Here is a 27620-nt window from a genome sequence, read left to right on the forward strand (position 1 = left end):
AGCCCAGTCTTTTCCTGTAGATACTAGATGAGGGTACTCTTCGTCTGAATGTCATACATCTATCTCAAGCTCCTTCACAATCATTTTCTTTCACCTAATGGTAAGAAAAGCATTCATTCCTCTTCTCTCTTCCTACTAAAACTGGTATCCAAAGAGTCCCCATAAGTACATGATTTAAGAGTCAACTTATCCAACAACTTAGAAGTCTCTTCTCCCTTCGTCTACTAAAGACAGCCGAGTACATAAATGAAAATCTGAAGGAAAGTGAGACCATAACCAGACAGAAATTTTTACCCTATCCTGTTTCCATATATACAAAGTAGGCTAGCATCACCAACCAATCAACAATATATTGTAGAGGCTAGAGAAACCATGACTGCGGAAACCCTTTGAGTCCTTATAGAAGAGAGGAGACATTATTCCTATGAGACACTCTAACAATTTCCTTGCAGGAATGACAGAACTCTACACAGTAATCACTTAATAAATGTTAACCTTTATTGATATTATTACTTATTAAAATGACATTGAAACATAGCAGAATGCCCCAGCAAAACAAAGGTCAACCAAAAAATTATCACCCCTACATTCTAGGTACTTAAGGTTATTCACTTTTCTTAATTAACTGCTACATGCCAGAATATTATAAGTACTTTGCAATTATCATTTCACTTAATCCTTGCAATGAGCCCTTCACCACTCATCTATCATTTTAGAGATAAAACTTCAACCCACCTCACTTTCAATCTAAATATTTTTTCTTCTCAAATCAATCACCTGCTTCATTCCCAATAGTTTTCTTTCTCACACATTTCCTAAAAAATAATATTCATTTTAGACAAATAAGAACATATAGATTAATAAAAAGTAAAAAAGTAAAGATCACTGATTATCCTTTACCCAAAGATAATTATTGTTACTATTTGGCTGTATATAATTCCATAGGTTTTTAAAAATCTTTTTAGACATGATCTAATATTTCCCCCAACAGAATCGTATTATGAATACTGCTATCTAACTTACCTTTCTCAATTAACAACACTTGATTAATGTCTTTCCCTGGCAGTATAGATTTCCATTAGAATATTTATGTCTTATGGTGTGGTCATTCATTAATTTATTTAAACAATCCACTATGTTAAAAACTGAAATTGCTTCCAATTTGTACTACCTTATACAATGCTGATGTGAACAGCCTTGTACATAAGAGTCTTTGGCCAAGTATTCAGTTACTTCCTTAGAACAAAGGTTTACATATTTTAAGGCTTAATGACACACATTACCAAATGGCCATCAGAGTGTGAAAAGGTACATTTTGCTGCACCATCCTTAACACTGCACTATAGGAGAGATAGGGAGACATTTATATGGATCTTACTTATTTTTAGTAAAAAATATTTAATGGTGCTAGGTGTTCAGTAGGATAATATTCAAACATCCTTCCACAACTGACTTCACCCCTCTTTGCAAACTCATTTAATCCTACTTCCCACACTCTCCACTCTAAGCAGACTGCTCTTCTGAATGCCACAGGAAGAGGATTCCTACCTCAACATCTTTCTCATACCACTCCCTTGACTCCTATGGCATGGAATGCCCTAAGTCCCCCACCCCACTGGGAACTCGTTTTCAATGGCATGTCCTCCACGAAGCTTTAGTTGACTTGTGCATCCACAGAAGCTTTTCTTCTTCTGGGCTCTGAGGGCACACATCTGACAATGACTGCATGCTCTAGATATTCTTGGTTTGTTTTTGGTTTATTTATTTCTTATCTCTCCAACTAGATTATAAGCCAAAGGACAATGATAGTTTCTCTATTCCTTCTTTTTTCCTTTCTGGCATTAACACACAAGTCTATTGATGATACACAAATTAAATCACTGCAAAGGACAAAAAGGAGCTTACTTATAATGAGTTGGTTCACTGTCACTTATGCAGAGGAAATAGTAAAAATATTTCAATCTAGGCAGCGAGATAAAAAGCAACAAACATGTTTTCAGAACAAGTAGTGATATTCATTCACCCAGCTTAAACCTGAAGACCAACTTGGTTAAATATCAGTGACAATGATACAATATGGTATTCATTAGTCAAAATTGGCAGCTGAAAGAATTCCTTTGCCATATAAACAAGGTGGAGAAAAAGAATAGTTTACAATGTGTGTTACTTCTAAACTACAAAGTCAAGAAGTTATTCCTGATTCTTTGGAAACATATGCTCAGCCAGTTTTGCCATGAATTTTCCAACTTTTACTTTCACCAAAAAATCATGGTGACTTTCTATTCCCAGAACTTTATCTGCACACACTTGAAATCCTTTCAAAAAGACAAAGAGTGAACCTTCACCAAACTGGTTCTGAGTAGGTTCATTTTCTTCCCATTTAAAATTGTCATTTATGTGCTCAAAAACGATCAGAAGTTTAAGAATAACCTCTTTGTTTTCTTTCTTATTAAAGAGGGAACCCAGTGAAGATGGTACTTGGGCCCTGAGCAGTTCTCTAGTCATGGCTGGATTTTCAGCTAAATTCAAAAGGAGTTTCAAAACCTGAAGTTTAGTTTCTTCATTTCCTGCTGAAAATAAGCGAAAAAAGTCTGAAATGGAATTAGCAAGCATGTGCTGATACTCATTAGTAACAGTCATATTTGTGAGCAATCTGAGTCCAGCCAACTGCACAGAGGAGTTCAAGCGAGATGTGATTGTGTCATCACACACTTGATGCATGTATATCTTAAGCCTGCGCTGATTTTCTGTATTTACACTCAAGTTATTTAGGACGATTAAAGCCTTTTCTTTAACAATGGGATCCCGAGTATTAAGAATCTTTGCAACAATTGGGAGGCCACCCAGATCACGAATAATATCTCTGTTAAATGCATAAGCAGCATTGTTACCCAGAGCAATTAAAGCTGCTTCAAGAATATAAGGCTTTTCAGACATCTCAACCAAACAAAGTACTTTCTGTAGCTCTTGAGGGGACAGAACAGTATCATCAGAATTAGGGGAAGCCCGTTTCTGGACAGCTCGACGAGCCCTGTTAGCCCTGGCCCTTGCTCTGGCTCTAGCTCTGGTCCCAGCCTCAGTCCCAATCCGGGCCCAAGGAGGGTACCACACTATGCTCTTGCTCTCATTGCTGTCATCATCATCATCTGACCAGTCATTATACCTGGCCCCAGAACAGTCCCCAGCATCTTCCACATCCCCAGAGCCACCCTCGGCCATTTTCTCCTTGCTTTGTTTTCTTCCCCGAGTCAGTCTATAGATGCAATAGCAGGCTCCAGCTCCAATCACTAGGCCTGCAGTCACCCAGCCTACTTTCCTGGCGTAGCCCATGCAATCGTCCCTGGCAACAGCAGGGACCAAGAAACGGAGTAGTCACTCTGAGTGAGGGAAGAGGGTTGTGGGCCTGATTGCAGGCTTGAGAAGAGTGATGTTTTCAGTCACTTCAAGGTCACAATGCTGATTCTGGAGATGGACCTAGAAGGAAAGGAAGGAAATAGAGTTTGACTTTCTTTTCTCTTTGTAATGCTCAGTTTAGACATGCACAGAGCACAGGAGAATAGTAATTGAATGTTTGATATGAACTACAGATTCTTGAGAAAATGTCTAGCCCCCTCATCCCACCCGCTTTCCCAACCCCTGATTCCCAGATCCTTTTGAGTCCTCACTCACCTCAACTTTAGGTGTCCCTAAGGAGTTGCACCCTTGCCCAAAACTCCTTGAGACAGGCAGTGTGCCCTCCTTCCCTTTCCAGGATGTGTGCCACGCCCAACAATCTTTCTATTCTGCAGAGAGACCAGAGCCAGTGAGAACAGAACACTTGATGGATTGACTGTGTATTTATTTGCTGCTTCCCCAATTCCCCAGACAGCCGTTGTTGGTTTTGTTTTTTGTTTTGTTTTGTCTGGTCTGTTTGTTTGGTTTTGTTGCTTTTAAAAAAAAATCTCGATGTCATCCAAAACACGCACAAACCTCCTCCTCCCTCCCTCCCTTCATCCCTCAAATGGCGGTCCATAAGGAAAATAAAGTAGGATTCGGAGAGCCGTTCCAAACGATTTCTAACCCCTCCCCCACCCCAGGCAGCCCCCACGTCCACTGACCTCTACAGATCCTGGGAAACTTCCTCCTTTGCTTCAAGCCGTGCCACCTGCAACAGAAGACCTACAGGATGACAGATGGCAAATATGGGGACTAAGTACTCTTGAGAGAAGAGGATTATGAACAAAGTATCTGATAGGTTTCTCTGCTGTCATTTTGTCTCCCCCATCCTACCCCCCCACGTGTACAAACACGCGCGCGTGCGCGCGCGCGCGCGCGCGCGCACACACACACACACACACACACACACACACACACAGCGCACGCCATTTCGCCACAGTCCGGGTAGTGCCAGAAATACATTCAGACTCAGACCTGAATGTAGATTATCATCTCTGGTTTTCCCTCACTTCCACTTCCGCCCTTCCTAGGGTCTCCAGATGGTCTTACCCTCAAATCGACCTTCACCGATCCGGGTTAATCTCCTTCCTCTTCTCTTGCTTGGTGTTGTACCGCAACCTACGGAAAAACTGGCCGCCCAAGAGAAGCTCGAACACACTTTACACAGAGCCATGGCCAAGAAGACACAGCCACAGACAGAAGGACGGGAAACAGCCACTACTGAGTACTTGGTGGACCGACCCGTCCCCAGAGAACGAAACTCTTCCCTAATTCGGAGGTGTAGTTGTCAAAGGTTTCCCACCCCTCTAACCCCTGCCGACGTGTCACGTTGCATCCCCCGACCCGCGATCCTCATCTCCAGCCTTTCCCCACCGGCACTATCCTGGTAGACGGGGGCCAACACCCAGGCCACAGTCCCTTTCCGGATTGAGGGCCTCAGCTCGCAGCAAATTTTCATCTCCTGATTTATGGAGTCCTGCCTAAACACCCCCTACTCACCGCTTCGCAGCATCGAAATGGGCTGCGGGCGGGACATATGTCTTGGAAAGTGGGTGGCAAGTGGGAGAAACGACGGAGGCTCCTTAGGACCTAAGACGGTCTCCGCCCTACGCCCTCCACCACCCCCACTTTATGGAATCTCCCAGGCACTGACCTGCAGGGATCCGGGGCAATTTCCTTTTCCTCCTCCTTCTTCCCTCTGCCGCAGGCCCGCCCGTCCTCAGGGCAAGAGGGAGCTGGTACTCAGACGGGAACAACGACCAGGACAAGAAGGACTTCTGCACACGTCAGCTCTTAGTCACGTGAGAGCTACGTCATCCACCAACTCGGATCCCCAATTTCCCCTCCCACCAGCAGTGCGGCAGAAGAGGGCCCGCCCCCTCTTTTCCCTCCCCCCCCCTCCATACTAGGCCTTGTTACTCCTGTTACTTCTTCGTCACTAATCCCCTCTCCCAGTAAGTTGTGTTTCCCTTCCTCCAGTTACCAGAGCCAGACAGCATCTTCCCCGGAGGCTACTGGTGACACATACTTTTAAAAAAAATTGACTCTTCCTTCCCTAGGCTCCAGGGACAGCAACCTCTCCCTCCCCCACCCCTCCTCCCAGCTATTAATGTATTTCCTCTGAAATCTAGTCCCACATCTGAAATGAACAAGCAATCAAAAAGGAAACCCAGAATGGGAGTGTAGTTTTTACTCTCTAATATTTTTTGTTCTTTTTGTTATGCTTTCCCCTACTTCTAGCCCATGAGGAGAAAAATACTGTAAAGCTATTTACATTTTATGACAAACAAGACTGGAGGTGGGAGAGCAACTTGGGGTGATGGCCTCTGAAAGTCCTAAATATCTCACTTGCTGGACAGTGTTAGCCACTCACTCAAAGCAATTTTAATGTCTTTTGGAGGCCTAGCACCTAACAAAAACCCTGAATGAACTAATCAGTGTGACTGAGAATATGTAAATCTTCGGACTAGGCCAATCTTCTGAATAGGAGAGCAACAGACTTTCACCTGAATAAGTTAGAAAGGAAGAGGCTTTGAGGTCTCTTAAAAGTCGTAGCAGAAAAGTCTTAGCAAAAAAAAAATCACATCTTCAGTCAGTATATGTGAGATATGAGATAAAGAGGCATGTACACTGATACATAAAGAACATCACAAAATAGACTTGGGTACAAGTAGTGACTACCAACTGTAAATCAGATAGGCATTGGAAGAACATTGAGATCAAGACATAGTTGGCTGATCTTGGTATCTAGCCATCATGGGAAACCATTTCACTGGTTGGATGAGCTCAATAATCCATTTGTGATTTAACTTTATTTTTAATAGGAAAATGGATGAAATAATTATGTTCCTGCATTGTTTCAAGTTAACCAGGACCAGTTTCATTTGCTTAAGAGCAAACAACCTTAACAATTACACAGTACATAAACAGTACAATACAGAAGACCAAATTGCTTTCCAGAACATGGGATCTTCAGTGAGATATTTTCTAATAGTTTGGATGTTATTTCTGACTATAACATTGAAAATCTACAGATAACATGGAGGTAAATCAAGAGACTGGACAGTCTAGGAAACAGGTAACTTTCTAGAGGAAAAAAAATCACATCAATGTCACTTCTAGGAGGAAATACCAGGACATGATTAAAATTTAGCAAACAGAAGCCAAGTCAGCTATATGATTAATTTTATATTTAGAGAATGATCATGTGCAGCAAAGGGGGCTTCTTCAAACATGTAATATATTTAAAAAAACAGAGTCATAGGAAGCACTGTTGGTAGAAGAGGGAGTATTGGCTTAGATGAAGGAAATATTTAGCTTTCCTTGGCGAAATCATCCTCATGTTGTGTAAAAGTATTTCAAGCTTCCTCAGCTAAAAGCTACTTCTTTAGATGACCAATGTTCTTCCTTTCATTGTGTGCTCACCAAGCAGTCCTCTTATCTTCTGGGAATAAATTGTCAGCTAAGAGTGACAGACACCTTATAGCCTTGACAGTTGTATATCTCAAGGTAAATAATTTAGTGGTCACTCCCACTGAAACTTTGCTAACTTTGTGGCCTAGTTAATGGGGAGGGAATGGAGAGTCCCATAGGATTGAGTGTTCAGACCCAGATGTATATATGTTTCTATGAATGAGAGTCATTCCTTGACAAAATCCTGGGTAGGATATGCAGTGCTGAGGATGTGACTCTAAACTGAACTTGCATCCTTTCAGAATCCTGTCAAGAGAACCAAGTGGCCTTAGCTTAAATGACAATATGGTGTTGTTGGATCACATGTAATTTTAGCTTCTCAGAGTTTGAGATCTGAAGGATTAAAGTTTGAAACCAGCCCAGGCAGAAAAGTCCACAGAACTCCATCTGAAATTAAGCAGCAAAATGTCAGACTACAGGTGTGGCTCAAATGGTAGAATGCCAACTGTGAGAAAAAAACAACTAGTGATAATGCAAGTCCTTGAGTTCAAGCCCTGACACCATACACACACAAAAAAAGACAACCTTATATATGTTGTTTCATAACTTTAATTTTCTAATGTTCAGTTAATGTGGGAATTATAACTAAGACATGCTATGGTAGTCAGGTTACCAGCACCCCAATCACAGCTAGACAAAGAGATAATATATAAAATACTTAAAGGCCCAGTACAAATCAACAACATCTGAAACAATTTATATTTCACTCTGGGGAAAGGAAGGAAGTGCCTTTTAAACAAACTCTGTTTCCCTAGTAAAGGAATGGACCAAGTAAAAGCTCTCTTACTAAAATTTGAATGTTGAACAGGGAGAGAAAAATTTAAAAATCAGTGGAGTTATGGCATTCTGAGAAGATCATCTATCAGTTCCTCCTACCTAGACCCATCAGAGCTGATCCTTGTCTTCAGCATTCCTTCCTTGTATTAACCAGATTTGGTTCCATGGCCTGAAATCAGACAACCTTAAATAAGGCACAGTACAATAAAACAAATTATCATAATACAAAAATGAATATGTTTCCAAGGTATTTTTATATTTATTTGTTCACCTCCCATAGTGCCATTAGAGTCATCATCTATTGATCTGTTTTTGTTTTCAGGTACTTTATAAATCACATAGAATAGGTGACCAACACTAAGCCAAACATCTTTCTGTGATACTAACTTCACAGAAGAGTTTTTGTTTTTCTTACAGCTTCACTAACTTTCAATAGGCTTATCTCAGGACTTGATTAAACAGCTTCCTTCTCCAATTTTAACATGATACTTCAGGCATATACCGTGTCCTTCATAATATTTGTTTCTGGTTGGATAATGGAGCGCAAAGCAGTACTTAAATGTTAGTCCCTAGATTCATTAGTCGAGACTGTGGATCAGAGTGGCCTAGAGGTCTAAGGATCAAAAAGGATATTATACCCACAGGTTTAGGGAAGCTCTAGCGAGAAAAAGGATTGAAACCAGGAATGAGGTGGCAGATCAGGTGAATATACTAAAGGAGACCTTTTATACTAGTGGGGAGAAGTAGGAGTGAATCTTTTGTTCTTGGAACCTGAATGTCCTGGAAATTATAGAACTATGCATAGTACAAGGAAGCATCTATCTTTGTTAAGTTTTACATATTCTTCAGTTCTTTCTCATGTATATCTTCAAAACAAACAAAAAACACTTACCTAAGTATATTATCCAAAGAAAGGGAATGAAGAGCAGCTGAATTGTAGAGCTCTATTTATAATCATTCAGAAATAGAATTCACTTGTCTAGCAGAGGTAAATAAATGGTCAGGAAAAGAACAAATTTAGGGGAGTGATAGAAAAACAAATGAGGTAGAGATTTAGAAAGATGGAATATGGTAGTGATGTTTAAACTATGGTATGTTTATTTGTTTTGTTTTTGTTGCCAGTCCTGGAGCATGGACTCAGGGCCTGAGCACTGTCCCTGGCTTCTTTTTGCTCAAGGCTAGTACTCTACCTCTTGAGCCACAGCGCCACTTCCAGCTTTTTTCTATATATGTGGTGCTGAGGAATCAAACCCAGGGCTTCATGTATACGAGACGAGCACTTTACCACTAGGCCACATTCCCAGCCCCTAAACTATGGTATGTTTAAAACATGGAAAATGGCATTGAGTTTAAACTATGAAACTTTGGGGAAGTTCAGAAAGTTGTGACATGGTCTAGATTTCTGAAATTTGCCAACAAGGCATTGTGGGTTCCCTGGCTCACCTCTGGAAAGGGCCTTCTCCACACTCGAGCCCTTCACAGGGAGGGCCTCCATCTGGGGTGTCATATTCCTACACTCTAAGAAAGAGGTTGCCTGGAGGGTTTGTATTTAGAGTATGATGCTGGAGGATAGGGGGGGTGGGGAGAACAGTTGGGTATCTGGGGGCTAACTTCTGGCATTTCATCCTTGAATTTTGTGATCATATGGAAGGGCTGTGTGAGTGGTGTGGAGCGGTTAGAAGGGAAGGCTGGTGACTACTTGGGATCCTATACTTTGTCCTTCCATTTGTAGTTTGTGTGTGTGTGTGTGTGTGTGTGTGTGTGTGTGTGTGTGTGAGAGAGAGAGAGAGAGAGAGAGAAAGGGGGAGAGAGAAAGAAAGAGAGAGAGAGAGAGAGAGAGATGGATGATAGGGATTTTACAACATTCATGCACAGACCCTCATCGCCCCAGAAAATGCTGAACACTCTCCATTGCTATGGTGACAGATGGATGACAGATACCACCAGTGTCAGCATGATGTGATATGTCCACTTGTTAAGTGTCATTTTCTGTGTGTTTGTCCTGGGACTTGAACTCTGGACATGGGTCCTGAGCTTCTTTTCACTCTATGCCTTGAGCCATAACTCCACTTCTGGCTTTTTAGTAGTTTATTAGAGATAAGAGTCTAACAGACTTTCATGCCTGGGCTGGCTTTGAATTATGATCCTCAGATGTCAGCCTCCATGGCAAGGAGTTACAGTCATGAACCATTGGCATCTGGCTTAAACCTCATTTTTACCAAAGAGATACCAGGGAACTCTCTTAATTTCAGGGTGATTTACAGGTTGCAAAATGAAACTTGAGGGTAGATTTTAAATAAAGCCCTCTGAATGAAATGAGACTAAAATGTCTAGTTCTTAACTTGTGCATTTCATCTGATGTGGTAAGATTCATTTGAAATTGGAGTCTGCATAAAGTCCAGCCTCTGAAGTGAGAGTGAAAGCCATCCAGCTGCCTTCCACAGAATTTCTGTCATCTGACACCTACTACTATGAGTTCAGCCAGGAGGAAGAAAAGAAGGGACAGTGAGTGGTTCACTCACAGGAAATGGTCATAATTAGAACACTGACTTTCTTACTACAGATCCACTATCCCTCAATTTATAAGTCATATAGAAAGCATATGGGGTTTTGTTTATAAGAGTATGTCTTTTTAAACTTGAATATACTATTGTAATACTGCTATTTAGTAGAAAAAACTTTTCAGTGTGGTAAAAATTAACTTTGCCAAATTAATGAAGCTTCCTTATTAACTAGAAAATGTTGGTTGCAAACACTAGAAGAATAAGATTGGAATTATTTTTCCAAGTGGTAATCACTTTATTGTATTTTATTTACAAAATAGTGTAGCCTGAATCAATCAATAAAGAGAGATGGAAACAGATATACGGATAGAAAATATAATTAAGAATGCAATACTAGGGCTGGGAGGTAGCTCAGTGGCAAAGTGCTTGCTTTGCAAGTGCAACATCCTGGGTTCGATCCCCAGTACCAGAAAAAGAGCGCCCCCCCCCAAAAAAAAAAGGAATGCAATACTGCCTGGGCATTCTTTTCTGCTTTCCTCCTCCAATTTTGGTGCAGAGACTGAACTGAAGGGAGATAGAAATTAAGAAAAGCCATGCAAGAGTTTTAGATACAAGGAAAATGACGAGACAATTCCTTGAGAAGAAAACAGGATAGATCTGGGAAAAAAGATACTTCCCCTTCCTATAATTAAAGTCAAACATCAGAGAGATCGTGTCACTTCTGGTGTCTGGTATTGTTATAGAGGAAAAGAATGACAGGGCCCAGAGTGATGGTAGGGAGGTGCGGGGCAGGCTGGCGCCTGCCGCACTGCTTATGGGAGTGGATATTGGGGGCCAGAGCACACTGGTGACGTGGCTGTCACGTGACCAAGAACCTCCTAGAGCAGAAGTCCTGCTAGTCGCCTCCGTCTGGGTACCAGCTGCCTATTACTCTGCAGGCGGGTGCAGCAAGAAGGAAAGTAGTTCAGACAGTACAGGTCGGCACGAGTGGGCTTGGAAGGTGGTAGGGATGGGACCGGACCAAATAGCACGATGGTGCAAGTTCAGGTTGATGGGAGCGGTGCTTCTTTTTCGTCTACTTTTTAAATACCTTTCCCATCACCCTATCCCTATGGTACCTCGTGTTCAATTTACTAGAGAGTAGTGTCGGGCTTCGGGTGAGGGTGGGGGAGTGGATGACTGTTACAGGGAATCCATGGGAAGAAAAGCTTCACGATACAGGCACGGGGTTCGGGGTGCTGATCCGTCCACCAACCACTCCGTCCCCTTGGTCCTCTGTCTGTTTGCAGGTCTGTAGGTCGCGGCGAAGTGGGCAAGAGAAGGAGCAAAACTGCCTTGATTGGAACCATGCAGAGGAGAGTCAGAGGTAGGATTAGCTCGGGACCTTGGGTGGGAGCAGCTGAGGAGGGGGCTGGGATCTGTGCGGGAGAGGTCCAAGTCGCCCCCTCCTGGCCCCTTCTTTCTTCACACCCCCTCCCATTTCAGTGCAGGGAAAGGGGTGTGGCGGCCTTTGCTGGGGAAATGGCGGACGATGAAGAGGGCGGGGAAGCCTGAGTGAGGAAAGTAGGGAGGGTGTGAGAAATATTTCTAACCCTAAGGCCTAAAATTCAGAAAAGCACATTGGGACCTGTATGATCAATCTAGTTAGATCCATCCAGCTCCACATTCAGTTCTCCCGTGCTATCTGCCTTTTTCATTTGTCCTTTTGCCAGATTCTGTCCTTCTATTACTGTGAAGTGAACAGTAACAGAAGTCCCTGAACGAAACAATTAACCAGACTTTGGTGGAGGTTGGTTACAGGGTCTGCTTATGGAGGGGAGAAAAAGGGAGATGATGTGGTGAAGAAGGCTACCTGAAGACCAAACTTCCTTGTCCCCCAACTCCTACCCTTCTCTGAGAGTACTAGAAGAAAGATGAATACTGAGGGTAAATAGAAGAAGATAGAATACAATAATGAATAGTTTTCTCATAATATAGCTTTCTCAACAACAACAAAAATCCCTCTAAGCTGTATGGTGAAGCCCAAACAAAAGAATAATTCAAACCCTAATACTATTTCTCATCCACAGATTCATCATCAGAGCTACAGGAGCAGCCTAGGAGAATCTGATGATTACTATCCTTAACAATTATTCAACCCATCTCTAAGTGTTCCTTCAATCAGGTGGAGCAAGGCCCTCTAATCTTATCTCCAGCCTTGGGGTCACCTTGGACATAAGCATGGGCCGGGCCAGGGAAGTGGGTTGGATGGCAGCAGGACTGATGATTGGGGCTGGGGCCTGCTACTGTGTTTACAAATTGACAATAGGAAGAGAGGACAGTGACAAGTTGGAGGAAGAAGAGGAAGATGAATGGGATGACGATCTCGAGATGGATGAGGAGGAGAAGGAAATTTGGTTTGATTTGACAACTATGGCTCGGCCCTGGAGTGAGGATGGGGATTGGAATGAACCTGGGACTCCAGGTGGTTCCGAGGACAGACCTTCAGGGGGTGGCAAGGCCAACAGAGCACACCCCATAAAACAACGACCATTCCCCTATGAACATAAAAAAATGTGGAGTGTTCAAAGCTTTAAAATTTTCACTTGTATACTTGACCTTTCAAAATGTCCTTCTATTCAGGGAAAAATGTTTCTTGGTGAGCTGAAGGCCGCTGGATTTCCACTTAACCATTCAGTCAATAGTTACTTGGCCAGCTTCTCAGTCACTGGAAACACAATCTCCCCGGTCCATTCCACTGTCAAGGAGAAGGCTCCAGGAGCCCCAAATCACCTAAAAGCCAGTACTACAAATCAGGGTCAGATTAAGATGTACTTCGATGAAGTGTGTCAGGAGACTGTGTCACAGTGCTGCAACTCACTTCTGCAGCAGGCTGGATTACATTTGTTAATAAGCATGACAGTTATTAATAACATGCTTGCCAAGTCTGTTTCAGACTTGAAGTTTCCTTTGATTTCTGAGGGAAGCAGATGTGCTAAGATTCAGGCTTTGGAACCACCAATGGCTTTGTCTGAAAAGCCAGACTTGGAGGGGGAGTTGCTGGGTGTCCAAATGTTGTGCTCATTCCTGGCCCTCTGTATCACAAGGGGCAGCAGACAGATCCTCCAGGAAACCCTTGTGCCTTAAGTGGCAATCTGCAACAAAATGGCACCAAATGCACCTGAACCCTGTTTGGTTTGCAGATGTCAAACACAAAACGTCTGCAGTAGGTGCACCTGAAGGTGTGGCCTTAGCCAGGCAACAGGTGCTTGGGCAAAAGTTCCAGGGGCTCAGGAGGATCACTGTGTCCTTGGTCCAGCATGGGCTCCCACAGAGCTTTGGGTAACTTCTGGGTTTGGCAGGACACAGAAAATGTGCATTGCGACTTCCTGCCTTTTGACTTCCCTCCTTGAGGGAAAGGGACCAGCCACCAGGGCTGCCAGCTACAGGTAAGGGACAGCAAATCACAGCATCCACAGTGCTTTCTTTGTCCACGGTGGTCTCTTTGTCTAAGTGGCATCACTGGGCAGAGAACAACCGCACACAGAGCTTGTGCTGAAAATGCATTTGCGGCTGCTTAGTTTGAAGTATTTATTTGCCTTTCCTTTCTTTGACACCAGCTGGTGGATGGTGAGCCTGTTCATTCAGACCTTCACTCCCCTCCTGTCCATTTTACTGACTTCACCTCCTGCACCCAAGTCTTCTCCTGTGTGTATCATCAATAAAATTATGTGCTTTGATTGGCAAAAAAGACACATGGTTCTTGTCCTTGAGTTCACAGTCTGTGCTGAGAAAAAGGCCAAAGTGTCCCCCTAATACCAGCTGACTGGGGTGTGTGCTTCCCAACTGATGCACTCCTTGGGGTTACTGGAAGTAGGGACAGAGGGAGGCTCAGGGTAAGCTTCTAGAAAGGGCTTGCGGGCACAGGCGACAGGACTTGGTGACAGGGAAATTGGTGGTGTTAAGAGGAATGTTGAGAGCCTGAAGAAGAGAACCAACTCCCTCAAGGCAGCAGCACAGGGTCTGGTATAGAGGAAGCTCAGGATAAAGGTTTCTCCTTGACCAGAGGCCTGGGGAGGAAAGTCAGTGGACTGAACGTTCCTGAGTGTGGGTGGTGAGAGGAGACAGGAGGTGGTTCTCTGCCATGCATCTGTGCACACCTAATGCACCAGCACCACACTAGCATTGCCATTGCCCGGTGCCACGTTCTGCAGCTTCACCTCTCCTGCCCAGCTGCCGTTACACCCACTTCCAGCCTTCTTCCTCTCTTGGGATGTTAAGGCCTGTTAGCTGGAAGAGTGAGAAGAATTCAGCTGTCTCCTTTGTGTATGGAGGTCTCCTTTCTTCCCTCCCTCCCACCCACTGTACTTTGGTGGGCTCCAGGAAGGGGACAGTGGATCCCTCCATCAACTCCCCGTAGGGCTGTGGCTGGTACTGTGGATGGAAAGGGTGCTTGGCACAGCTTTCCATGGCCTGTCCATCAGAGACACCCCCATGCTGTTTGGTTCAGGTCCTGGCACTTCTGGGATAAGGGGGTTCCTCTATGTGAAATCATGAGTTCATGGGTTTCTCACCTGTTTCTTCCTTGGCTGCCCTTGCCTTTCCAGATCTTTCCCAATGACATTTCGCCTTTTCACCACACCCTGTCTCCACAAAACCAGCTTACCTACATGCTTGTGGTGTGTGGAGCATAGGTCCCCCTTCTGAAAGCCATGGTAAAACTAAACATCTCTGCTTTCCCTCCGCTGTGCTTCTGCTGTGTCAGGTGCCCTCTGCTGGTGGATTTCATGCAATGCTGCTGGGATCACCAGGCCTATGCAGCAGTGTTCTCTGAGTATTGCTCTGCCTTCTACCTGCTTCCAACACACAGAACACAGATTTCTATTCATCCCTTCTCCTTTCTCCCAAGGCTTGTGTTCTAGGAGTTATGCTGTCCTGCTTGAACTCTGTGCCCCATGCTGGCAAGTGGGCTTCGGAGACTTCCAGCACTCCCTAGCCTATTTTGGAAAATTCTTCAACTTCAACTGGGGCTGCTTCTTCTTCTAGGTCCTGAGGCTTTTGATGACCATTGAGTGACTTGTGGTTACTAGCATACTACAACTCATCCCATAATGGTCAATTCTCTGTGGTTTCCTGTGGGTTCTTTGAGATTCATTTCTTGTTTCCCAACCTCTATTAGTAGGATTCCATTTCTCCCAAGTGAGCTCTTGCTAAACTGAGTGATGAGTTTGTCCTGCTTGATTGCCTACAGACAGCTCAGACACCTTCTTTGCCAAGCCCAGCTTGCTAATCTCCACTAACACTTCACTGCTCAGCCTTGTTATCTCATTACAGACACTAAGGCTGTCCTCCTTTTCTCAGTGCCTTCTGCCTGCCTGCATACTACTGCATCCCAAATTATCCTTTGTATACAGAGGGTTGGTGATCCCCTGGCACATGGCACTATGGAACCTCAGCTGACCATTAAACAAGGAAGGAGTCATAAGAGATGCCCTGTCCATCTCCCAAGAAGCTATATCACAGGGAGCCTTATGACATTAAAATTGCCTCTGCTGCATGGTTTTTTCCTATCGAAAACCTGTGCATTGGCCGGAAGTACCCTCCTGCAAGATGGCACTCTGTGCAAAGCACTCTCATCTCCACTTCATTCATTGACTGATTGTTGGGTTGCCACATTGGAGCTTATTTCTCTGGTTTCTGCCCCTTGGTGCCTCAAAAGTCACTTCAGTAGGGTTGAGGCCTACCAGGCATTCAGGGCTTCTTCGGGGCACCAAGTGGTTCTTGGCTCTACCTAAAGCAATGGCACACAATCTCACAGGATCCCCAAACCACTGATTACAAACCTGACCTGTGTGCTTGAGCAACTACAAGAGTCTCTCTGGACTTTCTCATATTGAACAAGACCACCCATGCTAGGCTTGCTGCACCATTTGGAGGGCAAGGGAGGTAACTGCTTTTGTAATTGCTACCCCAGGCTGAGCTGTTTCTCCTTTAAGTCTGTAACCATGGTTACAGTCTACCCCAAACTTTATAAAAGGCTTTGGCTGTGCCCCCTTTTCATTGGTGGCTGAAAGTGCTGGCATCCACAACCCCTGTGTCCTACCTAAGGTGCCTCTTCTCCTGGGATTGTGTAGTTTGAAGCTCCACAACTCACCTTACACAGAAGCAGGCAAAGTTGTGACAGCTTCTCTAGGGCTTATAAAGTATCAAACCCCACATCCTCACAGGGACCCCTTGTGGCACATTCCAGAGAATTTTCAACCAAGTTCAGTCACCTGTAAGTGCCACCCATGGACAGCCACATGCCTTACCAATCAATCTGTGTGCATTAGTACTGCTCAGGTAGGAAGGGAATAGCTATGGGTGAGATTTGCCTCTGCCTCTCAGAAAACAGAACAATGCTTAATGCCAGAGCACAGCATAATCTTGCAGTTGGCAGACTGCCAACTGCCTGGTACAGATGCTGCCTGCATTTCTCACAATGTGCCATCCCCTCCTCACTTTGCCCACTTCCTTATTTCATCCTGGACTCTCATGTTCCTGGACTGAGTCTGTTTTGGTGAGTGATTTTGTATGGCCTTTGCCACTCTTTGGTTATTGAAAAGGACTGCTTTCAAGTTTTGTCATGAAGCTTCTTACTTTTGAGAAAGCAGGGCAACCTGGATGTTATCTGCTTACTTTTCCCAGACGAATATTAAAGAGCCTAGCGCTACTAGTTGAGCAATCTATTCTCCTGCTAGTGTGTTTATATGACCCATTGTGGCATCCTCACACCCTTAACCACAGCACCCTCTCTACAGCTTCTTGTCATTGTTCTCATTTAGTTTAGCTTAGGTTTTAGGCACATGGTCTTATTAGGTAGACCAGGTGGGACTGGAACTCCCTGTATACCCCTGTCTGGCCTCAAACTTGCAATCCTCCTTCCTCTACTACCTCAATGCTAGGATTGCAAGCATGTGCACCTGCCTCCCTACTGAAGCATGCCTCTTTCTCCCAGGAACTTCTAATTGATTTGAAGAGCCTCATCCCACTGCAGCCTAAAGCAAGTGATGTGTATGTTAGTGATGAGGGTTTCTTTGATAACTGTGAGCAGATCTCTGCCATGGGAACTTCTCTGGACATGTTTCAGCCCTTAGGAAGCATAGTGACCCTTATCTTGCTGACTTTAGTGCGTCAGTAAAATGGGTACTAGTCTCTTTTCTCTACCAAATTACTGCTTATTTTCACTTTGACTCCATTTATTATGCTAGTGCTGGGGTTTGAGCTCAGAACTTCACTTTCTAGGCAGGAGCCCTGCCCCTTGAACCATACCTTCAGTCCCTTTTGCTCTGCTTAATTTTGAGATAGGGTTTTGTTTTTCTCCTGGCCAGCCTGGACCTCAGTCACCCTGTTTACGTTTCCTGCCATAGCTGAGATGACAGATGAACCCTACCACACCCAAGTTTTCTTCTAAAATTAGGTCTTGCAAACTTTATTGCCTGGGCTAGCCTAGAACCATGATCATCTTGATCTCAGCCTTCTAATATCAGCCTTTGAAGTAGTTAAAACTACATACATGAGCTACTGGCACTAGGCTTCTTTCTGGTTTCTTTTTTGTTGTTGTTGTTTTGCCAGTCCTGGGCCTTGAACTCAGGGCCTTAGCACTGCCCCTGGCTTCTTTTTGCTCAAGGCTAGCACTCTGTCACTTGAGCCACAGCGCCACTTCTGGCATTTTCTCTATATGTGGTGCTGAGGAATTGAACCCAGGGCTTCATGTATATGAGGCAAGCACTCTACCACTACACCATATTCCCAGCCCCTCTTTCTGGTTTCTTAAGTAGAAAAACATAGTTTACAAATTATGACAGTTTCATCTCTTCCTGTTCAATAGTTCATAGTTCATTCCTTTACTTATCTAGTGAGGAAAGTAAAGGAGCCTCAAGAGCCTCCAAAATAACTGTACTGATGATACTGTCTTCTTTCTTATTTTAATGGTCTATATCTCAGCAAAACATTGGTATCAGCTAGAGGTTTGTGAGTAAATAACATGTCGAATATTTGTATAATAGGATTTATAAAGCATTAAAAATGAGTGAACTAGATCTCTATATATCAGTCTAGATAATTCTCTCAAACCTAATGTTGTGTGGAGTAATCATTTTGCAGAAAGATACAGAATAATGCCATTTATATAATTTTGAATATCTGAGACAGTGTTATGTATTATTTTGGATGCATATATTTCTTGCAAAATCAAAAATGGGGCCTGAAGGATGTGCATTAATATTGCACTATCCATTGACTCTGAGTGAAAGTGAAGAATAATATGAAAAAGATTATAAACAAATATGACAATTAATTAATATTTGTTGTTAATTATGAGCAATATATACATCAGTATTCAGTACTGATCTTTAGTACTTTTTCTCTGTACTATGCTATTTCAATTAAAAAGGGAAGTGTACTGTGTGCCCAATATAAGCAATAAAATTCTAAAACAAACATATCCTTATTTTAAAATAGTAAGCATTAAAAACTTAACCTAACAATTTTCTGGGTAGGGGAAAAGTCACCTACAAATCAGTTAATATTTAGATTAGTCTTTATGAGCTGGGTCCTATTAGTTTCAAATACTTTTGGTTGTGGTAAAAAATGTTATAAAATTTGAAGTCTTAGCCATTTCTAATATTATAATTCAGTACTATTCCTCGCATTCGCATTCTCATTGTTGTACAATCTATCTCATAACTTTTTCACTGGGAAAAATTGAAATTCTCTATCCATTAAACAACTCCATTCCTCTCTCCCCATCCCCATGTCAACCACCATTCTACTTCCTGTTTCTGTGAATTTACTACTCTGTATCCATAACTCTTGACGTGCCATATCAGTGTGTAAGTGCCTTTTTATGGAGCCTTGTGCATGAGAGGTAAGTGCTCTACCACTTGAGCTACATCCAACCTAACCTGAATGTACTAATTACACTGAACTATATACACTAACTGTACACTCAAGGGTATACATGCTTTTAAATCTTTTGGAATATACCTTCCTACAGACACACTATCAAGCCATTTTCTGATGACATTAAAGATGTTTTCATGGAACTAAGAGGGTATAAAATGAGATATTAGAAAAACAAGAAAATCAAATGATTATAGCATGGTTCCCAATAAACCATATCTCCCTGTTTCCATATAGTTATCTAGTCTCCTCCCCCATGGACTTGGACCTGCCCATGTCATTTGTTCTGCCCAGTTTAAATGTTAGCAAACACAAACCAAGAAGAGGCTTGCACCGTTTATTTTCGATGACACTTGTACTCTTTCTACTCTGACAGCATGTTTGCAGCAACTGAAGCTAATCTGTACATGGGGTGACTATGTTGAACAGAGATGAACTGCTCCAACTGAGGACCCTCAGAAAGGGTTTCTAGATAAATATTATAACTGTAAATTCAATTTACATTTCAGTTAAATATAAGATAAAATTTCCACATGTATACCTATACATATATTTCAAATGTTTCATGCATGTAAATTTATATGGATACATTTCTATGAGTTTATAAAAAGTATATGTATATACTTATGCATAAAAATATTAGTTGAGGCTGGGAATATGGCCTAGTGGCAAGAGAGCTTGCCTCGTATACATGAAACCCTGGGTTTGATTCCTCAGCACCACATACATAGAAAAGGCCATATATATATACATATATATATACATATATATATATATATATATATATTAGTTGAACCAGATGCCAGTAACTCACACCTGTAATCCTAGGTACTCAGGAGGCTGAGATTCGAGAATCTCACTTCGAAGTGGGTCTGGGAAGAAAAGCCTGTGAGACTTTTATCTCCAATTAAGAACCAAAAAGAAACAAAAGCGGAGCTGTGGCTCAAGTGCTAGAGTACTAGCCTTGAGAACAAAAGCTGGGTCCAAGCTCTAAGTTCAAGACCCAGGACCAGCACATACCCCCCAAAAAATATTAGTTGCTTCTTTGGAATTCAAATTTAACAGTGTCGTCTCTGTTTTTATACACTATCTATGGCAACTCAAGAAAACCAGTCCCTAGCTGATTTGCCAGATGACTCCAGCCACATAAGTGATCTCAGGCAAGACTAGCAGAAGAATCAGCTAAGTAAGCGGATAGTACAAATTACTGATCCATAAAGGAAAAAGCAATTTAGATAACTGATTAAAGCTACTGAGTTTTAGTGTGGCTTTGTACAGCAATAGATAACATATGTATATATATATATATATATATATATGTAATAACAAAAGTATGTTTGATCTAGAAATGCAGCTAATTAAAGTAGATAAAGAGTTGAGTTTTTAATACAATATAAGGGAAAATCTCTTATTGAATCTTCGATGATGTGAGAGCAGTTTCTTTTAAACAACACAGGAGACTTGCCTTTGGGTCCTAAACCATTTTTAAGCAACTATACTGGGTTTCACTGATTCAGAAATGAATCCCAGGTGTTCCTAAATCTGACCATGTCACTTGCAATGGGGTAGAATTGAATTAGCTCCCAAGTTACTAAGAATACAAGCCAACATTCATAGGACAAATACACTCCTAATTTGATATAGTTAATTTATACCTTGGACCTGGCTATACCATAACAGAAGACAGTAAATAAGAGCATAGCTGTATGGCTCCCAGGACAGTCTGAAATGACCAAATGGTTCTAAAAGCAACCCTTCCTGAAGCCAAGAAAGTTTAAGCTTGAACTGGTCAAAGTTCCTGAGGTACATAACTACTATAGTGGTAGTACCATTATCCAAAGGGACGGCTTCATGGAGTTCTAAAATCAAGGGGGTTTTGCTCTTCAAATGGAGAAAGTCCACTGAGCTTTCTGCTTTATATATCCATGTACATGCAGCTAAGTTCCAGCTGACATTCACACTCTGATATCTAACAACCAACTTTCCCATGAAATCTTTTTGTTTACAACTCTAGATATTGATCATCCTAACCTACATTTAGATAGCAATGACAATGATATAAATGCTGCAATACCCTAGCATTTGAACTACAATATGTAGTTTTCAAAAATGATTCACAAGCCACCTGTTTGGATGAGATTTCAAGTATATATGGTACTAAATAAAAGCATAGCTGACAAAATTTGGGATACAGAAGATGATAAAAGGTAGGAGAAAGAACAGCAGAGCTTTGTGTTTACAAAGTAGAAGCTTATGAAAGGTTTATATGTGTTATTTAAATTCAATTTAGCTATCTTATTTGTTGTAATTGATTTTTACTGTGGGCCTTCTCCACAAGAAAGCAAGCTTAATAAAGATTATCTCTGTCTTGAGCCCTACTACTAGCTAAATTCCTAGGATACTTAATGGCATACAGTGGTGCTCAAGAAATGTTGGCTGGCTATATGATTAAAATAAAATAACAATATACACATTGGGAATAAGTAGGATGAGGAGCAATGTGAACTAAAGTGTCTTGTTTTCATATTAGGTCATTTCAGATGTATGTTCAGAAAGTTTTGGAGATAATTTCAAACTAGGTTTCTCATCCTCAGAACTATTAACATTTGGGGCCAGAAGCTGTCCTGTGAGTTTTAGCATCACTTGTCTCTACCACAAGAAGCCAATAGCACCCTTCCTGAAATGGCAACAACCAAAATAAATATATAGACACTGGCAAATGCCCCTCAGGAGCAGAATTTTCCCCAGTTAAGAAACACTTCATCAGATGAACTAAAATCAGAAAAGTTAAGAAAATGCTGTCACTCCATCTAGGGTCTAGGAAAGAGTAGGAGGGGGAACTCTTTTCATAATAAATGCTATACCAACTGCTTTGTTGTCATGCATGCATTATGACAAGTATCAACATTTATTTGGGGAATCAACAGAGCTTTGTGATAAGCTAGCAATATAGGGAGGAGAAGAGTCAATAATGACTGAGATTGGAGCATGTGTGGTTAGTGTGGATAGTGGTTGTGTTTACTGAGCAGGGAGTACTGGAGGAGGGATAGTTTTGATATAAGACCAGGAAATCATGACTCCAATCTCAAATATATTGGGCAAGAAATATCTGTGGGATATGTGATTTGTAGACATTAAAGAAATTAACCCTGAACTCTAGACATACAGACTCTTGAGCCATTAAGATAGAAGCAGTTATTAAAGTCATGACAGTGGGTGAAGTTCCTGGGAAGAGAAGAGACGTGAAAATATGACTTCAATGAACAGCAAGATTCTGAATGCATCATTCCAGTCTTTTTCATGCATTTGCACTTTTAGATTAATTAGGTCCATATCATAAATCCTACCTGACATTTTTAAGATTTGTGCTGGTACTGAGGCTTGAATTCAGGTCCTTGGTATTAGACCTTAGCTTTTTTGCCCAATGCTGGCACTCTACTCCTTGACTGACAGTTCTACTTACTTTTTTGGTGGCTGATTGGAAAAGAGTCCCACAGAATTTCTTGTGTCAGCTGGCTTTGAACCACTATCCTCAGATCTCTGCCTCCTGAGTAGTTAGAACTACAGGTATAATCCACCAGTTCCCAGTTAACTTACTTTAAAATAAAATTAATTTTTCTTTTTGGTTGGTGGTGGGGCTTGAACTCTGGGCCTGGGTACTGTCCCTGAGCTCTTCAGCTCAAGGCTAGAGCTCCACCACTTGAACCACAGCATCACTTCCGGTTTTTTGATGGTTAATTCAAGAGTCTCACAGACTTTCCTGCCCAGGCTGGCGTTGACCTGCCATCCTCAGTTCTCAGCTAGGATTACAGGCATGAGCCACCGGTGCCTGGCCAAAATTTACTTTTAATAACACTTTTATTGAAGCTACTTAAAAGTATTTTCAGAAGCACAAACTTCTGACCCAAATCAGAATTTCAGTTAAATGCTGTGTTATCAAACTGAGAAGTCAATGAACAGTAATTACATGCCAGACAGAGCAATTAACAAGGCAAATACTATTCCTTGTTCATATAGCTTATCATCTAACAGGAAATAAAATGGAGTTTGGTGATTGCTATGAAAATTAATCATGGGAAACCACTTCATAGAAAGATGTAATAGGGTGTGATTTATGCACCTTTGATATCACCCATTTTCTCTTAGGATGAATTAAGTTGCAAAGACAGAAAGAATCTGTTGTGAGTGCCTTTGTTCCCTGTAGTGAAAAAGCTCAGGAAGGTTGGCAGAGTATGTGGAAAAGTTTGCTTTTCTGTGCTTAACTAGAGGTTCTGTCCATATCAAGCCTTTTAATACACTGGGCTCTGACTTTTTCACAGAGTGTCTCCATGGGTTTGTATATTGGTTTTTTGCTTGACAGTCTGTTCAGTTAATTTTCCAGAAACTCTCCAACTGTACTCAAGACTACAACAAATTCCAGAAAAGAAATAACCTGTTTATATATTTCTTAAAGATAAGAAACATGTAAAAAGTGGGTGCTAGAAGCTTGATGGTCCCTATGGGGTTATAAGAAACAGAAAGAGAGCAGGCTAAAAAAGACACCACAGAGACAGGTCATGTTTGTAGGAAGTAATCGATCCAGCTGTTAGCTCTGGAAGCAATTCTGACCCTGAGTTTCAGGGGAAAGGATAGATTACATTTTCAACATCTTCACAGTTATCTTTCAAAAATTCTTGTTATTGAGCACAACAACTCTGTCTCTTATCCTAGGTGAATCTTTTGCCAATAACTGGCTCAGACACCCCTCATAGCCCTTAAAAGCAGGGAATCAAAAAGAAACTAGCATGAAGTATGCATAGGTAGCACATAAAAAGGACAAAGGGGGACATGAAAAATTGATGACATGTGAAAATGTTTCTGAAAATGTTACCATAAAGTAGGTTTAAAAAATAGCCAAATAGGGGCTGGGAATATGGCCTAGCGGCAAGAGAGCTCGCCTTCTATACATGAAGCCCTGGGTTCGATTCTCCAGCACCACATATCTAGAAAATGGCCAGAAGTGGCGCTGTGGCTCAAGTGGCAGAGTGCTAGCCTTGACCAAAAAGAAGCCAGGGACAGTGCTCAGGCCCTGAGTCCAAGCCCCAGGACTGGCCAAAAAAAAAAAAAAAATAGCCAAATAGTTTGTGTGAATTTGAAAGTGCAAAAAAAGGTGGCACGATAAGGATGAAAATGCCCTGTCAGGCCTCAGGAAAGGATGTGAAATAAAGATTTAACAATCCTAGAAATGAAGATACAAATGGTAGGAGCAGAGGGAAACAGAAAAGCAAAAAAAAAAAAAACAAACCTAGAAAAAGTATAATAAGTTGTGTCAAAAACTATGTAAATTTAGGACAAAGATAAAAAGAAATGGGGTAATTATAGTCATAGAATAAATACAGTGCTGATAATCAAAGATGGAATAGAAATTACACACCATAACAATTGAGAGCATAAAGATAAAAGAAGTAGGAGATAGGAAGTTATGCCACTATATTGAACTTTCTTTCTCTTTTATTTATTTTTTGGTAGTATGGGGGTTTGAGCTCAGGGCCTTGTGCCAACTAGGCAGTCTCTCTACCACTGGAGCCACATTCTTAGCCATTTTGACATTGTTACTCACAGGGTCTTCATTTATTGCCAATCTGGCCTAGATCATGAGTGTCCTGCCGGTGTACCTGGTATCATAAGAGAGAACCACCCAAACTGGCTTATTAACTGAGATGCAAGTCTTACTAACAGGTTGGTCTTGAATCATCATTCTCTCTACCTCCATTTCCCAAGTAGCTTTGAATAGAAGATTTTTATTTAGTGACACGTTAGGATTGACAAGGCTATTCACATATTGTTATATGTATTTGCATATGCCCACAATATCTCTGGAATGATGCACAAGAAGTAACATTCTCTTTAGTGGGACTGGACTGAGTACTTGGTGAGAGACAAAGGAAGACTAAAGGGAGATTTTTTTTCTTTTTAAATTTTATTTAAATTTATTTCTATGATTTATTAGCTTTAAGTAGTTCGGAGATTTTCAATGTGTAGTCAATTTTAGCGCCGGAACTTAGAATCACTAGGCTATGTTACCTACTTTTGAAAAAAACAAATTAAATTTGAACTTAAGATGAGTTGTAAAGAATTGAATAACTTATTTTTGGCCAGCCTTGTAAATATCATGATACATGAGCCTGCCGGGCCAGCCGGCAGGGGAGCAGGAATCCTGACTGAGGGGCGGCGGGGATAAGGAAAAGGAAAAATAAGGCAAGAGAAAAAAGACAAGAGACAAAGATGGGGTACGGGAGGTCTGCAGCCGTAAGGTTGAACCTCAAGACTACAGCGACAGTTTATTCTCAAACCCCAGCTTATATGCAGTTTTGGAACCAGGGAATAGCATAGGGTTGTTAAAATTCCAGAACACAAAGAGGCTTTGAAGTTTACAACATTTGATTACAGTAAACACAAGGTAACAAAGCAATTCCGGACAGTGGCTGTGGACTTTGCCTTTAGCATATCCTGGCGGTAACAGCACAGCCAGAGGTGATAATGAACCTAGGTGCAGGTTTGGCTCCCGACATCTTGGCGACATCGGCACAGCCAGAGGTCAGGATGAGCCTAGCTGCTAGCTCGGCTCCCGACACATGAGATATCTGATACTTGTTTTGTAATTTCCTTACTCCATATGTATCTCTCTTTGCTGTAACCCTCAGAAGACTGAGACAACCATATAAGTAAATGCCCTGATTGCTAGCTTGGGCCCCTGTGCCCCTGCATATTTTCATTGCCATAGTAAAAGTCATTGTGATGATAAATAAGTGACAATCTCTTTATGTTGAGAATAAGTAATTCAAATAATAAAGGCACATTCTGAGAAGCAAGATATCGTTTCTATTTACCCAAGAATCCTTGATTTGGGCTGGGAATATGGCCTAGTGGCAAGATTGCTTGCCTCTTATACATGAAGTCCTGGGTTCAATTCCCCAGCACCATATATATATATATATATATATATATATATATATATATATATGCCAGAAGTGGCACTGTGACTCAAGTGGCAGAGTGCTAGCCTTGAGCAAAAAGAAGCCAGGGACAGTGCTCAGGACCTGAGTCCAAGGCCCAGCACTGGAATAATAATAATAATAATAACAATAATATAATAAATAAAATTATTAAGAAAGAATTCTTGATTTTTCCAGAGTTTTTAAAAAAATTCACAACCATCAATTTGGAATTTTCATAACTTCTAAAACATCCCATTTCCTGAATACTGTTTATATGGGTATTAGAACTAGGGAAGGGAAAGGGAATATCAAATTCAAGAAACAAAGGATAAAAAGACAAACCATTCCAAAAGCAATACTTACAGAAACATTTGGTGTACACCAACTGTAAAACTCACGGGGGGAGAGGGAAAGGGGCAGGGGGGAGGGGGGAAATGAGGGAGGAGGTAATAAGTTGAACAAGAAATGTACTCACCGCCTTGTAACCCCTCTGTACTACACTTTGACAATAAGGAAAAAAATAAAACATCCTATTAACAGGAACCAGCCTGGGATCACTCTGGTCATACATTTTTACTACCAGCTTAAGATAGCAAGAATTCAAGATAAAAAAGTATTCATCAAAGAAAAAATTGGTTGGGAAAAAAGTAGGAGACAACAGGATAAACAATCAATCACATGTTTCCCGCCTCAGATCAGTTCCCAGACTGAAACCTTAGATGGAAATTAAATTTAACCAGATAATTTCCTGAGAAATTGCTGAGCATCGCATTTAGCTTCCCCATGTCCAAAAACAAATTGAAAAAATATCAGCACTAACATGGAGCAGCTCAAGCTGAGAGAGGAGGCTACCATCACTGTCCTTAGCTCCATTTCCACTCCCAGTTGAGAAAGTTACAAACTTCACCTACTACTCAATTTAAAGATCTAGAAATGAGAAATGTAGAATTCTACGAAAAGTATATACCTTAGCAATCTATCTTTCTGAAATGCAAATGTGAACTCTGAGGAGTATTTATTTGTGGCAATCATTTAAGCCTTCAAATTGCCTTTGCTTCATTTAAAATCATCACATACACAGACAGACAGAAACAGACAGTCTATTGAAACAAAGAGCAATTCAGGTGGTGCAACTAATGAACTCCTTGCCAGAGATGAAAAAAAAAAGATGGTTGAATAAACCAGAAGAATTTGTTTGGGTTATTCCACTGTAAGGGAAGTAGTGGGATGTGGGGAAACAAAATATCTAAGTAAAATGAAGAGGGAAAGGTCCTTGGGAAAAATTCTGGGAAAAGAGAATTTGTGGAAAGATGGATCCAAATTTTTACCCCATTCCTCCTTTTTGAGAGGAGTACTGGTTAGCCACTTGACAGTTGACCTTGTGAATTGTTGTTCCCAGCATTGATGAAGTTGAAGCCATACATATATCCAGTGTGCTAGGGAATGGGACAGCCTAGAATTGCAGGACAAATTTGGTGACATGTCTACATACAGAGAAAAATAAATATGTATGAATAAGCCCAAATACAGA

The 27620-nt window shown here is 41.6% G+C and overlaps 3 protein-coding genes across 6 annotated transcripts in view; 1 reads left to right on the plus strand and 2 right to left on the minus strand.

Annotated features, from left to right (window-relative positions):
• The window catches only part of Bex5 (brain expressed X-linked 5), an 851362-nt gene that overhangs the window by 778132 nt on the left and 45610 nt on the right, over window positions 1-27620 (minus strand). The window lies entirely within an intron of this gene.
• Armcx3 (armadillo repeat containing X-linked 3) lies at window positions 477-5242 on the minus strand. 2 transcript variants are annotated; one of them, XM_048336970.1, is made up of 5 exons: window positions 5090-5242; window positions 4486-4565; window positions 4098-4158; window positions 3670-3782; window positions 477-3474 (listed from the first exon to the last, which is right to left on the minus strand). In XM_048336970.1, the coding sequence occupies exon 5, from the start codon at window positions 3328-3330 to the stop codon at window positions 2191-2193; it is 1140 nt and encodes a 379-aa protein (XP_048192927.1). In that variant the 5' UTR covers window positions 3331-3474; window positions 3670-3782; window positions 4098-4158; window positions 4486-4565; window positions 5090-5242; the 3' UTR covers window positions 477-2190. The 2 variants fall into 2 exon arrangements, with proteins under 2 accessions (XP_048192927.1, XP_048192928.1); XM_048336971.1 differs by lacking the exon at window positions 5090-5242 and adding an exon at window positions 4936-5062.
• Armcx6 (armadillo repeat containing X-linked 6) lies at window positions 11069-13920 on the plus strand. 2 transcript variants are annotated; one of them, XM_048336975.1, is made up of 4 exons: window positions 11069-11193; window positions 11480-11556; window positions 11903-11979; window positions 12260-13920. In XM_048336975.1, exon 4 carries the CDS (start codon window positions 12411-12413, stop codon window positions 13314-13316), a length of 906 nt encoding a protein of 301 aa, XP_048192932.1. In that variant the 5' UTR covers window positions 11069-11193; window positions 11480-11556; window positions 11903-11979; window positions 12260-12410; the 3' UTR covers window positions 13317-13920. The 2 variants fall into 2 exon arrangements, with proteins under 2 accessions (XP_048192932.1, XP_048192933.1); XM_048336976.1 differs by having other exon boundaries at window positions 11080-11167.

This window comes from Perognathus longimembris, chromosome 28 (assembly GCF_023159225.1).
Source record: "Perognathus longimembris pacificus isolate PPM17 chromosome 28, ASM2315922v1, whole genome shotgun sequence".
Taxonomy (NCBI): Eukaryota; Metazoa; Chordata; class Mammalia; order Rodentia; family Heteromyidae; genus Perognathus; species Perognathus longimembris.

Excerpts from the sequence above, each read along its gene's own strand:
- Armcx3 (XM_048336970.1), bottom strand. The coding sequence starts at position 3,330 with ATGGGCTACGCCAGGAAAGTAGGCTGGGTGACTGCAGGCCTAGTGATT.
- Armcx6 (XM_048336975.1), top strand. The coding sequence starts at position 12,411 with ATGGGCCGGGCCAGGGAAGTGGGTTGGATGGCAGCAGGACTGATGATT.